Source organism: Prunus avium, chromosome 8, assembly GCF_965620075.1.
Source record: "Prunus avium chromosome 8, drPruAviu1.hap1.1, whole genome shotgun sequence".
Classification (NCBI taxonomy): domain Eukaryota; kingdom Viridiplantae; phylum Streptophyta; class Magnoliopsida; order Rosales; family Rosaceae; genus Prunus; species Prunus avium.
This window is the reverse complement of record NC_142291.1, coordinates 3471913-3489321: the sequence shown is the minus strand read 5'-3', so window position 1 is coordinate 3489321 and position 17409 is coordinate 3471913. Positions and strand designations below refer to the sequence as shown.

The 17409-nt window shown below is 35.8% G+C and overlaps 1 protein-coding gene and 1 long non-coding RNA gene across 2 annotated transcripts; one reads left to right on the top strand and one right to left on the bottom strand.

The window, feature by feature from the left end:
- Positions 1–1187: 1187 nt before the first annotated feature.
- Positions 1188–4125, bottom strand: UMAMIT22 (nodulin MtN21 /EamA-like transporter family protein). Its single transcript, XM_021966728.2, has 7 exons — positions 3869–4125; positions 3725–3787; positions 3529–3645; positions 3178–3424; positions 2878–3036; positions 1902–2053; positions 1188–1531 (listed from the first exon to the last, which is right to left on the bottom strand). The coding sequence occupies exons 1-7, from the start codon at positions 4069–4071 to the stop codon at positions 1411–1413; spliced, it is 1062 nt and encodes a 353-aa protein (XP_021822420.1). The 5' UTR covers positions 4072–4125; the 3' UTR covers positions 1188–1410.
- An 8943-nt stretch (positions 4126–13068) lies between these two features.
- Positions 13069–13870, top strand: LOC110763846 (uncharacterized). Its single transcript, XR_002527791.2, has 2 exons — positions 13069–13297; positions 13520–13870. It is a non-coding gene; the product is annotated as an uncharacterized LOC110763846 (long non-coding RNA).
- The last annotated feature ends 3539 nt before the right edge of the window (positions 13871–17409 follow it).

Below are 17409 nucleotides of genomic sequence, written 5' to 3'. Positions count from 1 at the left end.
GAAACTTATGAAATGTAAAATTGCTTTATTAACTTGGGGGACTTATTATTTAAAAACTAATTTATTCTTTTTATAATAAAAAATTTCAAACATCTTGTAAAATCTTTTTCCAAAAAGAAAGGATAAACTATGTTCCAAATTTATTAATAAAGCGAGCATTCCAAGAGTATAATAACTCTAGCATTATTTGATTATTTCATTCGTGCTTAGAGTACTCGCAGTTCATTTTAATTCAGTTTAATAGTTTAATTTATTGAACTTTTTTGGCAGTAATGTTGACCAAAAATTATAAATAAATAAAAAAACAATATGCGTAGTTTATATTTTTCATGCAATAGGGGCCCATAAAGTTAGACCCAATGCCATCCCAAAAGAAAGCCGCTTGGGCCAGACTCAAAGAATTTAACCCAAGTCTTGTTAATAATACAACCCAAAAGGGTCGCTATTATGTAGCTAAAGCTTTTTCTATGGAATATTTGAGAAGCATGATATCATATTCACTTGTCACCAATGAGACATAATATATCATTCACTTGCCACCAATGAGACAGGAGGAGTATTTGCACGAAAACATTTTGAAGCTCAAATTAGTGAGTGTTCTTGAGGGTTATAGTAGAATATGAATTGTTGTCATACCTTTCACTATATGCTTGTTGGTAAGTTAGTTGACACTATATAGACAATGAAGTCCTCGGCTTTAAGTCCCACGTTCGTGTTTCTCTCACATAATCGACAATCATTCCATCGTTAGTATCATAGTGGATAATCATGTACGCCTTATTATGTGACATGAAACACAATTGCCTTTAAACTCTTTTTTTTGGTAAATACCACGAGGTGTCCCCACATCCGAAGGGTGAGATTAATCCCCGCTCGGGATTTGACTTGCCCTTGGCTATAAAGTGCTTCTAACGGGTTTCGAACCCCTGCCATTGAGGCACCAGGTAACTCGCCAATTGAATGTGGCAATTTGCCAACTGCACCATACCTTATGGTTTAATTGCCTTCAGACTTTAGTCATGGGGTACATGACATGTTTGACATGTTTTCCTTGACAAGTCTAATGATTTCATTCATGTGTCATGTGACCACGGACAAAAAATGAAAAAACCAATTTGGAAATGTTTACAACTTCAAATCTGTTCCAAAAATTCATAAGTACGCATCTCATATGTAAACAGGGAATCTAGCACAAACAAAGCCTATAAACATTTAACTTTTGCAACACAAATTTAGACAAGAAAAAGAAAATAAAGGGAAACTTTAGCCCTCGATTGATAGTTACAAAAAGAGATGATCACTGCTTTAATCTAATGTGTGTTCATGACAAACATTCATCGTGGGAATGCCTTTTATTCATCCAATCGAATTTTTGCTACAATCCCATCCCCATCAACTAATAATGCACTCTTATATCACTTCCTCCTTGCTTTCTTGTTTCTGTTCACTTTCTTCGCTTTTCCTGTCTTCTTTGTCCTTTCCCCACAAAACGCTATACAGACCCACAACAAGCAATACGCCTCCACCAATACTGCAACAAATCAACCAAGACAAGTCTAGTAATTTTGATTTTGTTAAGAATACTTCTTGTGATATTCATTCGTTACCTATCATAATTAGATCTCCGTTTTTATTTTGACCCTTTTGCGCACATCTCATTAAACTGTGAATATCCAAGTCAGTTTATGAAATAGAACACAAAATGATCTTAACACTTTTACATATGTGCACGTAAATCGGTGGAAATTAAAAATCCGACTAAAATTGGTAACATATGAAGACCACAAAGGCCTTCCTAGAAAGATTGTTGTGATTTTAAAGCTTTACTCATGTCTATCTCTCAGCAACAACAATAATCAAAAGCAGTGAAAAGTTTGAATGATAGGCAAAAGGTAACGGACCTTCCCCAGTGAAGGGCTTCTTTCCACATGATTGCTGAGAAGATCGCTGTTATAATCAGTGCTAAAGGAGTGAACATCGCTGTGAAAACTGGGCCTTTCTTCTCTATGGCCCAAACTTGCAGCCAGTAGGTAATTCCAGTCACAATTACACCCTGCAACATCTCCCATCATCATGAGACACTACTTATCTATATCTATATCTATATCTATATCTGTACTATTATTAAGAAAATATCCAGACAGTATAAATTTCAATCATGTCATTCTTCACATTAAATGAGGGCCTTTTTGGTAACTATTTTATTTTTAATTTTTAATTTTTATGTTGTAAAGAAAAAATATCTCTTTTTGAACGGGACCTCCAAATCCAAAATCCAAAATCCAAAATCCAAAATACCAAAGCAATATATTGAATAAATCATACCACGCCCACTTCCGAGTTTCTACTTTTTTTTTCTGTTCCAACTTCTACAACTTCCATTTTAACTTCTCTATGGTGTTTTTCTAGTTTTTCTATTTTGCATAGACATGTTACATGTGCATGTGGAAAAAATTTATATACATATAAACAAGAACTAGCTGTCAATATTTGATCTCAGAATCACTTAGATGATGACCATTGTGTATATATCAATAAGTCAAAAGATGAGCCTATCTCTTTGGAGGGAATATGAACCATATAAATTTACCCAAGCAAATTTCCAAATTGTACCTTCGATAGCTTAATTACCAATCTACCCAACATTATACAAGTGGCTTAGTTAGAACTTAAACAGAAATTCATAATTTGTTTTGCGTATAGATGGAAGTGTTTGCCCGAAAAAAATCTTATGTACAATATGGGTGCGTACAACGTCCTTTTCACAATAATTTCTGTATGTTTATCATGTGATAGCTTAGTACGAGAGACATAAGTTATACATACTCGTTGTATTTGTAGTTTTTTTTTCTTGTTGGGTGGATAAAAATGACTTACACAATAGAAAACAGAGAGAAGATGAATGTCCCATCCAATCTTCCAAGCTGATGGGTTTCTCTCAATTGCAATGGCCAAAAATGATGATTGGATGCAGCTAAAGAAGCATTGCAGATTGGTAAGCCTCAACTTTGCCGGATATTGCTTGACAATGGGACCCTAGAAAAGAAGCACTAGCTAGTTCAACAAGGGCAATATAAAAAAAAAATTTCTACAAAAGAAAATAAATTATTCCAGCTTAATTAAACTGTTTAAAATAATATAATAATAAAAACAGTGCTAATGATTAATGATGTGAACCTGCAAAATTAGCCACAAAGACCAGGCAGTATTGGCTGAAATCATGAACAAGGATCCTTTTATCCAGTCCCCTCTGGAGGAAGATGATGAGTCTGAAATTTGTGTCTGATGATGTGATGGATACCAATTCATGAACTTTATGGAAGGCCCCTTAACTAAAGCAAACACCAATGCCCCTGAAAGGCTTGTGAGAGAACCCAACACCTTGGCTACACCATACAAATGTTTCATAGAAATGCTTTCCATTCTGCCCAAAAATTTCAAAACCATTTGTGTTTCAATGACATAAAAAGAAGAAGCACTTGGTCCATGTAATTAGCTAAATATCATAGTTAATTATTAATTAATTACCTTAACAAAACCGCCATGACAAAGGTAATTGCTGGAATTGTTGTGGTGGTGGCTGCTGCAAACGTTGCAGAGGTGTAGTTTATTGCAACATAGTACAGATTTAAACTCAGGGTAATCCTGGAAAAATTATTATGTATGTTAGAGAATTTAATTGAAATATTGTTGATGAGGAGAGAGAGCATAGCCAAGTTCATACCCAGATAAGGAAATGAAGAAAATCTTGCAGAGTAAGGTGTAGGAAAGAGGAGCGTCTTTCGAACTGAAAATTCAGAAGACAAATTAAACAACCACTGAAAAGTCTAGAGAGATGTATGCCACAAATGGAAGCTTATGAACTAACCTTTCAAAGAAGAAAGCAAATGGAGCTAAGGCGAGGGAAGCGAAAGCTTGACGATAAACCACAAACACATAAGGGTTCATTCCTTTGGCCATTGCTGCCTTAGAGAACAAGGCCATACCTGCATACACAAATTGTATGAAGAGCATGGCAATATAAGGCTTGTGCCTCTCCATTACCAAAGCACAACCAAGTAAACTCTTCATGTTGTGGTTTTATAATTTAGACGTTCATCTGTGGCATCTAATTTGAGGAACTCCATCTTCAATATATAGAGAACGGTTGCTCTCTTAACCTTAGCTTTGCACCAATTGGCTTTCACACACTGTCCCTACTGCTATTATTTTTTTATGTATACGAATACACATACGTGGAAACATTTTGTGGCAAGACTGACGTGTCATAATGTTAATTTGAACTTTTGTTTTTCTTAGCGACGGGAACTATGGTCCAGTGGCCTAAATAGACTTTTTAAAAATAAGTCATATTCACATCGTAATATATGGCATATGTGTATATGATAGGACAACATTACCCTTTGGTGGCTCGACTTGAACTGGATTGGAGTTGAGTCCAAGTTAGTCCTTTATGTTAGGTGAGACTTATATCCTAAGATAGGGTTAATTACAGTTTAGTACCATGTTGTTATACCCTTAGAGCATTTCCATCCATTTGTCATGGTAAAAGGTAATGGGAGGCAAAAGTTGTTACTATTCACATGAATAGTGCATGCCCTAGCAATTTTTTTTGTTGGTTTTTCACCAATTGCCATGGCAACCCAAGAGCAACCACTATTCACATGAGATATGAGAAGAGGAATTTGTATAGAGTTTTGGTGTGGGAAGTGAAGAATATGGCCAGGTATTTATTTTTAAAAAATTCTGAAAATTCTGAAAATTTTAGTTTTTTTTTTCTCTCCTTTTTTTTATTAAAATTTTTTTGTTATTTAAATTAGCTGCTAACATAATCATTAGATTAGCTTGCCCAGGCAACAGCCCAGGCAAGTCTTGCCCAAGTTGGTGGAGCCCATCTCTTGCCCTGGCAAGAATGGGGCTCTAAAAACACGAATGGGGGCTTGGGGGGGCCTTTTGCTCAGGCTAGGGCCTCTTGTTGGAAGTGCTCTTAGGCCCTATTTGGTGGGCTGGACTGGATGAGACTTTTTCAATTAAAATGGACATGGGTCCAGTCTGTTGTTTGGTGGGCTTAATTGCATCACACACTGGCTTGGACTTAAATTTTTGTCTAGGATATGAATCCAGCATGCGAAATTCTATAGTGAGGGTGTCACATATCAACTTTTCATGTGGACCTTCATATTAGCCACAAGATCATTTTAGTAAACTTAAGTGAAGTTACTATTCAAATGAATCATGTGGCTAATAAGAAGGTCCAAATTTATAATCTATATATGGCACCCTCACCACAGAACGACTCATATGTTGGATATCAAAACTCACGTCGAGATATGGGTTTCAAAGCCTTTCTTCTTCGGCTACCTCTTGCCGAACTTGAAGTGTCCCTTGGCGTCGTCTCCCTCGCATCGTCTCCCTCAACCACTTCACATCGTCTCTGCTCTCTCTCCTCTACCCTCTCATCTCTCCTCTCTCTTCTTCTCTCCTATCTTTTTTTTTTCTTTCTGATTTTATTGTTAAATATTGAGTGTTGTGGTTTTTTGGATTTGATTTCTTTTGATATCTTTAAAAAGAAAAATTCATTCATCTTTCTGTTTCCCAGAATAGTCTAATTGCATTTATGGGTAATTTGGTTTCCCATCTAAGATTTGCATCATTCCTATTTCTTTTCTTTTTTTAAAATGTTTTTAGTTTGTATTTTCTTGGATCTAAAAGATGCTAAAGAAAAAAAAAAAAAAAAAAACACTGAGGCAAAAAGTTGGAATTGCATCTAATTATTGTTAGTCAAAATAATATAATAAAATTTGATTCATTAAAAAATAATAATTCCAGTCTGTTGTTTGGTACAAAAATGAATAGTACTGGACTCAAAGGCTAGCCAGTACAAGCCAGTCTAATCCAAAGCTTCAAAACCTATCCTAACTAGTCTAAGCAGCCCACCAAACACCTTAAGACATGTTAGTCCATACCTTTTTGATTTTTACAATTAGATACCCCGATCTTTTAAATTTGTTACAATGTGGTTCCACCGTTAGGGTTTTCGTCAGATCTCTCTGTTAGTTGCCTATGTGGCATTGTAACTTTATGTTTTTTTTAAATTGGTTAAAATATTATTTTTTTTGGGAAAAAATTGAAGAAAAAAAGAAGAAAAAAATATCCTCCCAAACCAGAGCCCCCTTCTGCAATTTCTTCTCCCCCATTCCCCATGACCACCACCCGCATCTACCCTCTAACCCCCTACCCCTAAACGAACCTAGAACCCCAGCTTGCAACCACCCAGACCACTCTCCCCCCTTCTCCCCCTCCCCCCCGATTTCTTATACCCCTGCCTTAACCCCAAACTCCAGTCCCCACCCACCAACAACAGTTCGCCGACCGCTCTCTCTCCATCCTCCAGACCTTGTTCCCACCATCAGCCCACGTTTTTCGATGAGATTTGACGGTATGCATCTCTCTCTCTCTCTCTACAAATTCAAAAACCAACAAATTGAAAAATAAATAAAATTGAACCTTGTTTGCATATGTGGGTGGGTTGCAAGTGGTGGGTTTAAGGTTGAGGGTTTATGGGTGAAAAACACAATGGGGTTCATGGGGGCTGTGGTTGAAGGCTAGGGTGGAGGGTGGATGTGGGATGGGTTTGGGGGTTGGAGCTTGCGGGTGGTTGTCATAGGGATGAGGATAGAAGAAATCGGCGAGATAGAGGGAGAGTGCAAAGATAGAGAGAGAGTTCTAGTTTTTTTTTAATTTTTTTTTAAATTTTTTTTTTTTTATTCATATAAATTTTAAAATAAATGTGGGACCCACAATGTCACATCCCAGATCGGCTCCGCCGTAGCACTATATTGTTCGCTTTGGGCCCCCATCTCTGCCCTCACGGTTTTGTTTCTAGGAATTCACGAGCAACTTCTAAGTGGGTCACCCATCCTGGGATTGCTCTAGCCTCAACTCGCTTAACTTCGGAGTTCCCATGACTCTGAAGCTAGTGAGCTCCCAAAAGGACTTGTGCTAGATGGAGGTGGGCATGTACATATAAGGCACATCACCCCCTCTCCTTTGGTCGATGTGGGATCTTACAATCCACCCCCCTTAGGGGCCCGACGTTCTCGTCGGCACACTCGCGCCACACGGTGGAGTGGCTCTGATACCAAATTGTCACATCCCGGATCGGCTCCGCCGTAGCACAATATTGTCCCATTTGGGCCCTCCTCTCTGCCCTCATAGTTTTGTTTATGGGAACTCACGAGCAACTTCTCAGTGGATCACCCATCCTGAGATTGCTCTAGCCTCAACTCGCTTAACTTTGGAGTTCCCATGACTCCGAAGCTAGTGAGCTCCCAAAAGGCCTCGTGCTAGATGGAGGTGGGCATGTACATATAAGGCACATCACCCCCTCTCTGTTAGTCGATGTGGGATCTTACACACAGTGCCACGTAGGCAATTAATAGAGAGATCTGACGAAAACCCTATCGACGGAACCACATTGTAACAAGTTTAAAAGATTGGGGTGTCTAATTGTAAAAATCGAAAAAGTAGGGACTAAGAGCATCTCCAACCGATGTGTCAAAAGTGCCACATAGACATTTAACGGCTAGAAATAACATCTCACATCACTCCAACCAATGTGTCAAAGCTTTTGTGGAATGAAGGCTGGAGGTTGAGATGTTATTTTTGACATCCCAAAAGCAAGATGTCAAATGAATATTTTATTTTTTTTTCTTTTTTTTTTCGTTTTAATTAAAAATAAATCAACACTAAAATGTAATAAAATAATAATTTAATTTGACATATCGGGTGGAGTGCAAAGCTGTGTAAGACGTCAAATTGCCACATCAGCCATCAAATTTAAATTTGATGTTGGTATTTGACATCTCCCTTGGAGATACTCTAACATGTCTTAAGGGTGTAACCACATGGTATTAAACTGTAAGTAACCCTACAAGATACAATATGTTGGACTATTTCCATTTTAATAAGTCCAGTTCCAACGCACCAAACAACGGCTAAGACTCTTGTCCATTTGAATTGAAATAGTCTAGTCCAGTCCAACCCACCCACCAAACATATATGTGATGAATTTTCAAATACATGCTAGTACGTAATTAAATGAGCACTTTGTTTTAGTTTTGGTATATTTTTTCTATGGATGATCATTGACGGAGCCGTAAAATATAGAACCGTTTGGATTATTAAACTTCATTGTGAGGCATTCCTAAAGAGGTGGTTTTTGTCATATTAAGTTACATATAGTATGGCAAAGGGCTTGAAGTTTACATAGTTAAGAGCAGTTATCCATGTACTCAAGATCTTGTATTCGAATCCACCAATACTAGTTGTATTGAAAGAAAAAGGTTACACATGGTGTGTATTAGGAAATTCTTGCCCTTGCTCTCTATGTATGTAGTTATAAAATGTATTAAATAAAAATCTCTCTCAACTGTTTCTTTCTAAGCGGCATTGTGTGTTTCCAAACTCTCTCTCTCTCCCATTCCTCATCTTCTCGATTGAGGATTTTAATTTGGGGAGGTTATTTATGCCTAGATTTATTTTGGATCATGGTTTTTTTTTATACCCAAATCTGCTTGGATCTGTAGTTTTGGTGGTTAGATCTTTTTTGGCTCTTGGCTGCAATCTCAATGGTGTTCTCTATTTCCAAGGCCGCAACGAAGATTGTGGTGGCAGAGGCAGAAGTAGTGATAATGGCTTTGTTGGCTTTTGGTTGCTGTGTGTTTGCTGATTCCATGTTTTGTAATAATTGCATCAACTTCTTGTGAGTTGGGTGTTTGATTGTTCTAATCTTTACTTGGTTTTTATACTTGTGAGAGTTTAAGTTGTATTGGTAGATTTGGGTGTTGCGATTCATGTCTAGTTTGTTCAAGAATACGACTTTTACGCTGAAATTTCTCTAGCCTTATGTGGCCTGTATCTGGAATAGCCATGTGTGGTTACTATGCTTCCATATTTGTATTACCCCTTTATGGGTATTTGTATTTGCCCTAGTGGCTCTTTGTGCCTAATTTATGAATACAATTATCTCTTTTCTTAAATATATATATGTGTGTGTTTGTGTGTGTGTGTGTGTGTGTGTGTGTTAAATTATTCATAGCTTGTATAGTTTAGGGCTAACTGCATAAAATTCCTAAACTTTGGGGGTAATTACAAATTGGTACTCGATCTTTGAAGGCCCTACAAACTCATATCCAAACTAACGAAAACCCTACATGTAAGCCCCTCCGTCAGCAAGAGCATTCGCTATTCTTTTAAATGATTACGTGATAGAAGTACACTGATAATAACAACTCCACATGGGTTAGAAAACTAATACAAAATTTTAAAACAAAATTTATAAAATAGTATAACAATTGGAAAATGTAAAGAACTGACTTGTCACCCACCCTCCTCGTCACCCCACCCTCCTTGTCACCCCACCCCACGCACCCACCCTAAGCCGCAACCAACACCCCACTTGCACCCCTCCCTCGACACCTACCTGCAACCAATGAACAAAATATCGATAATTTCGCCGAAATATCGGCGAAATTATCGTTTTTTGGGGGCAGCGATATTTTCACATGATTCCATTCATTTATCGTCAATTTATCGATAATTTCCTCGATAATATCGCGATAATTTCGGTTGCGATATTTTCATTCTAATAACAGCTGCAAATGGTCAATATATCGCGATATTATCGATAATATCGATAATATCGCGATATGAACTTTCAAGATGATCAAATTGCAAAAAAGAATCAGATACTCCAACTAACAATCCAGGAGAATCCACAATTCAGAAACCTAATTTTGAACAAAACCCAATGAACAGGATCCAAAAACTCAATCAAACCTTCTATGAAGTAAGTAGAAGAAGGCCAGCCTCTAATGGTGGTCATAGACATGGTCTCCTCCTCAATCAAAGGGTTGGCCAGCTTATCGACCAGCTGAGCTAGACCGGTGGATCTTGACCGGGGCGGTGGTAAAATAAACTTTTGTGTTAAAATAATAGATGATTGACTAAATAAAATTTTTACAAAGTTTCATTAAAAATTTCCATGTTTTTATCACAATTTCCGTGCTTTTTATCTAATTTTTATCGATATCGATATTTTCCCGATATTTCCGTGTTTTTGAACCACCGATATTTCCGAAAACATCGATATTTAAGACCTTGCCTGCAACCAACCTATGGGAACCCACACCTCAACACCCCACCAGTGAACCATGTCCTGATGACCAAACAACACAACACTACCCATATGTTCTCTCTTATCTTGTTCGCTAATCTTTTAAATGATTGCGTGATAGAAATACACTAATAATAACAACTCCACATGGGTTAGAAAACTAATATAAAATTTTAAAACAAAATTTATAAAATAGTATAATAATTGGAAAATGTAAAAGAACTGACATATAAAATAGATAAAATAGTTTTTTGTCTAGTAATTTTCAGGAACTCTTTAGTAGTTTGCTGTGTTTTATTCTCTTTAGGAGACTTTATTTCTTTTTAGATTTCGATTTTCCATATGGATTTGCCATTTCTTCAGTTGTCCGGCTGATTGGTATTGTATGTTTGAGCAGGCGTGCTTTTAGTTTATGAATCAAGGATTGTAATCACTTTGTGGGTTGTGCGTGATTCTCTCCAGATCAATTCAACTTGTTGTTGCGTTTGATCACTGTAGAAGATTTATCCATATTTGGCACCATATAGTGGCTTTGTACTTGTTTATGTTTCTCTTATCAACAAAATATTTTCGCCTTTTATAAAAAAAAGAAAAGAAAAAGAAAAAGAAAATCTAAAATATAAATTCTATCCAAATTTCTTTGTCAAATATAGTCAAATGATATGTCATGCATAAGCGTTAATGCTGGTGTTAATATTGGAGCATGATCAACCAATATTCATGATCAATAATCATTATTAATTGTTGGTTCTTAAAAGATAATTACAACATTATTGGTATAACTAAGATAGGCTTGGACAACTCCCCTCATACGGCTTCAATGACTTGTTAAGCATCCCATCGACTTAGTGCTATTGAAAACCACTCAGACCAGCAAGGTCGTTGAGTGGATATGCACCAGACAAAATATCAGCAAACGGAAAATCCAATTGGTGGAAAATTCCAAAATTTTGTAAGAATTTCATGATACATCTCACCAGTTCATAAGCGAATGGTTCATCCTGTTTTTGGGCCGTCCTTTGTTGTGTCCTTGCTGTCGAAAAGAAAATATCTGACCTTTCCAATAATTGAAGATTTTATTTGGCAAAAAAGAAAAAGAAAAAAGAAGAAGACAAAAACCGGCCGGAAGATTTTAAACTAATATTGTTAATTTTGTAAAATGTAAATTTAAAAGAGGAGTTGATTTTTTGTTTTTGTTTTCGAGAAATTCTTGGATTGCATTCATAATTCAATCAAAAAAGTCACTACCACAAAAGGTCATTACAATAACGGAGCGATCCAACATCAAAATGAAGACAATTTGGTGCACCTCTACTAATGATCACGCAAGATCGAAGAAACTCTGATAGAGATCATCGCAACTAAAATTGCAAACTCATAACAACCAAAGAGAGATAAAGCTTGAAAAGAGTTATCGATTAAGTGGCTAAGATTGTTTTTTTTGTTTTTGTTTTTCCAGAACTGTTGTGAAATTTTATTCATAAATAAAAATGTTTACACCCTTTTCAACTGTTGGGAGCAGTACTCAGATAAAAGGCAAGCGATTCCATTCACAAGATATATCCATTTTAACCGCAAACTCATCCACCAAGTGAGCTTCGTTTTGTTTGTAAAATAAGAGACCCTACTGTCATCCCACAATCCATGAGAAGATTTATTGTGGGATATCACACATTGCGTTAGTTTCTTAGCCCATTTGGTTTATGGGAAAGGAAGCTTGGGGATGAGAAATCAATTGTTTTCCCATGTTTGGTAAGTCCAAACATGAAAAATGAAGCGACACCAGAAAATTTGTGTAGAATTTGCATCTCATCATATGATACAAATTTATTTAATTTTCTTCAAAACTTGTTGGAGTTTCATTGAGAAGGAAAATACATTTGATTCTCCCACCTTTCGAAAGAGATAAAAAAAATATAGATTTCGTCTTCATAAAAAGAGGAATTCGAGAAGGAATGTGCAATTAGACTAGTTCAAAACCAGGTAGGGGTGTCAAGTTATGGATTTGGTATTTTTATGAGAGCTAGTTAGCAGGAGCAACCTAGGCATACATATATCTCTAGATTTTGCTCTCGCAAATAGGGCTCTCGCAAATAGGGGACAATAGTATCTGTCATTGCCTTCCATTCAGATGCCATTTTTATTTATGGTTGGCTGGTGCTTAACCTAAGCCCAGTCTCTAATCATAGGGTATGCTTCCCCTTATGGCTACATCTGAGAATCAAAGGAACTGAAAAAGTACTTCTTTTCTTTCTTTTTCATAGTGTCATACGATCAGCCATATAAAAGTATAATTTATCAGGTACTGTATGAATATTTTTGGGAATTCTAAGAATATTAGCAAACCCGGGAGGTCGATACGAATTCAATGCAACTGACGATTCACTAATCCGAGTTAGTATGAATTTATCAACTTCTTGCGCATAAATAGCTGATGTTCCTACCTAGACGAGAAATTTTATAAAATGGTATACAACATGGTGTCAAGCTATGCACCACCTCTAGTGCCTACACCATTGCGGCACTAAGTTAGCTTCCTCTAGCTAGGCAAAGAGTGGGCTTAGGGGACGGACATACACGTGTGATAACACTTTCACGTGACATAGTATATATTATTGATAAGAGATAGCAAAACAATGTTATTCTCGTAAGTTTTTCTCCTCTTAAGGGTAGGAAACTCCAAGGACATTATTGGCCACCAAGCCAATAGCACACACGATTGTCACGGTTGAGGTACCTACGTGGTTTCCGCTATGCCATTTTGTATACTCGATATTAAGGGACATGTGTGGACCTTGTTGATGCTTAAGAGAACTCCGTGGTATACCATCAAATGGTGTGGGTGTGTGTAGAATTATTCTTAGGTTGGCGTCAAACCCTATTTAGTGGTAGAAGGCAAAATCTTGGAGAAAAAAAAAATCAACTCTGTGGATCAGCAGGGTTTTACATACTTTCCTGTATCAAATTTTGATCCCATTTTGCTTTGTAGTTCTTGCTTTGTAGTTCTTGGTGCTTTGTATTCTAATGGGAGGGGGAATTCTATTTGAAGGGGAGTGGACACCCACAAGGGGATTCGAACTGATGCCATGGGGTTTGCAAACAACGACCTCAACCACTGAGGTAAACATCCACTGGCTACAGCAATATTAATTTGCATGATTCGTCAAAAGACAGATCATGAACAATAATGATAGTTTGGCTTTGATAATCATGGCCAATACTGTAACTATCTCCAATACTTTCTTAATAGTATAAAACGTGACAAATAATATATACACTAACGATTCTTTCCACTTGCTATGCTCACATCTGTCCACTCGTTGCTTTGGTATGTTAATGCAGGTTGATTTTTTGTTTTCTGGCTGTTAGAAATATGAATGCTATATAATGGCCTAACATTGATCACGATGTGTGAATAATTAAAAGAATAAAAGGAAAAGGAAAACTGAGAGAGGAGAGAGAAAAAGAGGGAGATTTCAGTCTGCGCAAAAAAGGGACAGGAGAGAGAAGAAAGAAGAAAGACAAGGGCACATGATATAAAGCTTTTCGTAGCTTCCCATTCAGTTTGATATTTGTATAGTGGCCAAAGTTACCAAATGTTGTAGAGAATATCTTTCCCTTCTTTTCTAAAATTGAGATGAGCCATATGAATCTTATTTGAATAATTCGCAGTACAGAAGAACAACTTTTTTCCCTCTTCTTTTGGAGACAAAATCGTACACTTTTTTTTCTTCCCATTCAAGTATATAGCAAGGCAGGCAAGTGTGATATATTACAGTCACATCACAGGTAGTGGGTGTTGTACATAAACAATGCTTTTAACAAGGAGAGAGAGAGAGAGAGAGAGAGAGAGAGAGAGAGAGAGAGAGAGAGAGAGAGAGACTATAATCATGATCAAGTGATCATCTAAGGCTACTTGGAGCTGCCCATTCCTATTAAAGTGTGATGCATGATAAAATACATAAAGCTTGTCTATCATTGGATTTCTTTATGGATGCCCATTTCCTATCTACAAGATAATGCTTTATGTCTCACTTTTTCTTTATGGATGTTGTGAAACAGAGACCAGCTGATCGCACTACTAAACTTAACCACTTCGATTTAATACATTAGGTGAGATGAGGTCTAATAGACCCATTTAAGTGTGTGAATTTTAATTTAAAAAGGTCTCAGTTCAATTAGCAATGAATGACTCACTTTTAAGTAAATGGAAATCCTACCTAGATTCTAAAGTAGTTAATGAATTCCATTCATAGAAGTGGCTGAGAAAATAAATTCTTTGACTTACCTAATAATAAAAACAATATTGTAACAAAAAAAAATGTCATACAAAGATAGAGAAAAAAAAAAAAAAAGTTATGTCACTACACTTTCAAGTAATAAGATGATTTTAGTGTATGTTCTTAGACACACTGTGGAAGTTATATATATGCCTCTATCTACTACGTAAAACATAACTAAGATGATACCTTATGTTTTCAAATTTCCTATATATATATGAGAAATTTAATCATCCAGAGGATACCTTCTTACTATTCACAAAAAATGTTGGCATGTGGGCCCAATTATGAATGCAATTCAATAATCTGAAGCACTCAATTTTTAGGATCACATTCGAAAATCACCCTTACAAAAAATTAACGAGATCAGAAATAATGATTTAACTGTTAAGTTACAAATGTTTGTAATAAACAATCAAATGGTCAAACAATTTCAAGTTTTGAAGTTTTTTTTTTTTTTTACATGAATGATTCTTAAACGAGTTTCTAAAAATTAGATAGTTTGACTAATTGAGTCATATCTTGGAGTGAGCCCAACAATAGCATCGCTTTAAATACTATTCATAAAAAAGTATTTATGTGTACATGTTCTAAAAGTATAGTACATGGATCTATGTCTATACAGACATGCTAAAAGCCAGTCCCCGATATCTAATGTCTCTTTCTCACACAGATACGCATGTGTTCTTTATGCAAATACTAGTGATCAATAGCAATTGCCTATTTGAAGTGATTTGCAAACCCTACAACTCCACTAATACGTTATCTATTAAAATTGACCTTCGATATTAATTTCAATATATTGTGGACATCGCAATGCCAAGGTCATATCTTTGTTGAATGAAATGCGAGGTAGGGCTAGCTTTATTCTGTTTAAGAAAGAAGAGAACTCCATGTTGCCTACCTCCATCTCCATGGTGAACAACTTGGGAACTTCAAAATATAAAGATTCAAAGTAGGGTGCTAAAAAACTGTGAGATTTTAGGTATATCTGCCTTTAACTTTCGAGCATGCAGAAAACTTTTTCATTTGGAAGAAGAGAAACGCAACCAAAGTTTTACATGCACAAGGCAATTGAAAGCCGGAAAGGTATATAAAAAAAAGTAGTTGCTTTGGTCCTGCATAAAAGCTTTGATTGGAAGCCGCTCAGTTCACTATCCAAAAAAATTAAACTTTGTTTGCCTTTTTTGCTTTATTATGAAACATCGTTCGTTGGGGTGAAAGTAATCGGATACTCTCTTTTGGAGAAATTATACAATAGTACGGTACTATCACACGGCACTTGCCAGGTGGTAGTACGCACCTATAAGACGATGACATATAGACAACAGCTCCAACAAAGATAACGTTTTGTTTTATATCAACGTTAACATCACCGTCCATGAAATGAAACTTCCCCATCTTTATCCATCACCAACGACTTCCATTTATGCAAGATTCATTTGACTCCTTGAGTAGTGGCTATGTTGGTGCTGGTGCCATCAGATTTTCATAAACCCTCTTAATTTCTTCTCCGTTTTTTTTATTGCATAAAATTTTAAGAAATTATTCTCTTCCCCCAGTTTGTTCTTGGGTGTTAGTAAAGGAAAACATTGAATTTCTTTTTCTTTCCAGGCAAATGGGGGTTAATCTTAGGATTTTTGCTTCGAATTTGTTCTTGAGTCCATCGTCTTTTGCAATTGCTTGGGTTGGTGTTTGTTAATGGGTAGGCTCAAACAATATGGGTTGCGATTTTATGGGTGTATAATTTAAAATCTAAAATAAATTTTGATCAATTTTTCGATGTTGAAAGATTCTTATAGTAGATTAATTTAAATCAAATTAAATTCGTAATCCCATGAATCTATTGAAGTATAGAAACCTAAGAACGAGATTGTACCCACAAAAAATTGATTTAGAACAACCTAATTCCAAATATGTCTTTACTAATTCAACAGAGATTAATTGCTTTCAATTTAACTAAAATAAACTAAATCAGTTAAGCATAAAAATAGAACGAAAAATTCAATGAGATAAAGCCCTAAGTCATAGATTCCACCACTAACAATCATAATTGTAGTTTATAATTGGGGTGGGCTAAATTTACCAACGTACAAACCCTAGAAAGAAAAAAGAAAACTTGAGAATTTCATTAATAACAAAAAAAAAAAAAAAAAAAACCCATATTGAATAATATATAGAAGACAACATGTCAACAATTAATTAATTCATCGAATCCCTAATTGATAATTCATTATTCATATAAGCAAAAACAACAAATCAATTGGAAATCCTATTTGATAATGCAATCAAGCAAGAACACCAAAATTAATAGTAAATCCTAAATCCTAATTCCTAATACTCAATTGCAAATCCCCAATTTTTTGATAAACTTGCAAATCCCTAATTGATACTTCATAAACCCTAAAAAATCCCCAAATTTCAATAACAACAGATTGAGGGAAGAAAAGAAGATGAAGACAACAACAAAGAAGATGCTGATGAATAGGAGAGATATATATATATATATATATATATATATATATATATATTCTTTTTCTTGGACCTCGAGGAATTCCATTGAACAACCAAAACATGCCAGCCAAAGCAAACAACAACATCAACAACAAAAATGAATTTCCATGGGTAAGCTGCTGCCTGTGAGTATCCAAACAAATTTTCAATCCGGTAAGCGTTGCTCAAGTTCCTGTGGCTTTCCTACTCTCACGAAGGATGAGAAACATGCTGTGAAAGTTTGATACCTGATGGGTATATCTATATATATAAAGCAAAAGGCAGAGAAAGGTGAAACATTCAAAATACCAGAAAATGCCCTTGGTTAATGCAAACATTAAGAATTGGAATTATTAATTAAATGAGGATAATATGGTAAATTCACATTTTTCATATTTTAAAAAAAAAAAATTAAAAGAAAAATCAGATAATAGATCCTATTTTTATGGAACACAACCA

Excerpts from the sequence above, each read along its gene's own strand:
- UMAMIT22 (XM_021966728.2), bottom strand. The coding sequence starts at position 4,071 with ATGAAGAGTTTACTTGGTTGTGCTTTGGTAATGGAGAGGCACAAGCCT. Across the intron at positions 3,788-3,868 it reads TTTGCTTTCTTCTTTGAAAG|TTCGAAAGACGCTCCTCTTT; the intron begins GTTAGTTCATAA and ends CTGAATTTTCAG. Across the intron at positions 2,054-2,877 it reads TTCTCTCTGTTTTCTATTGT|GGTGTAATTGTGACTGGAAT; the intron begins GTAAGTCATTTT and ends GAGATGTTGCAG.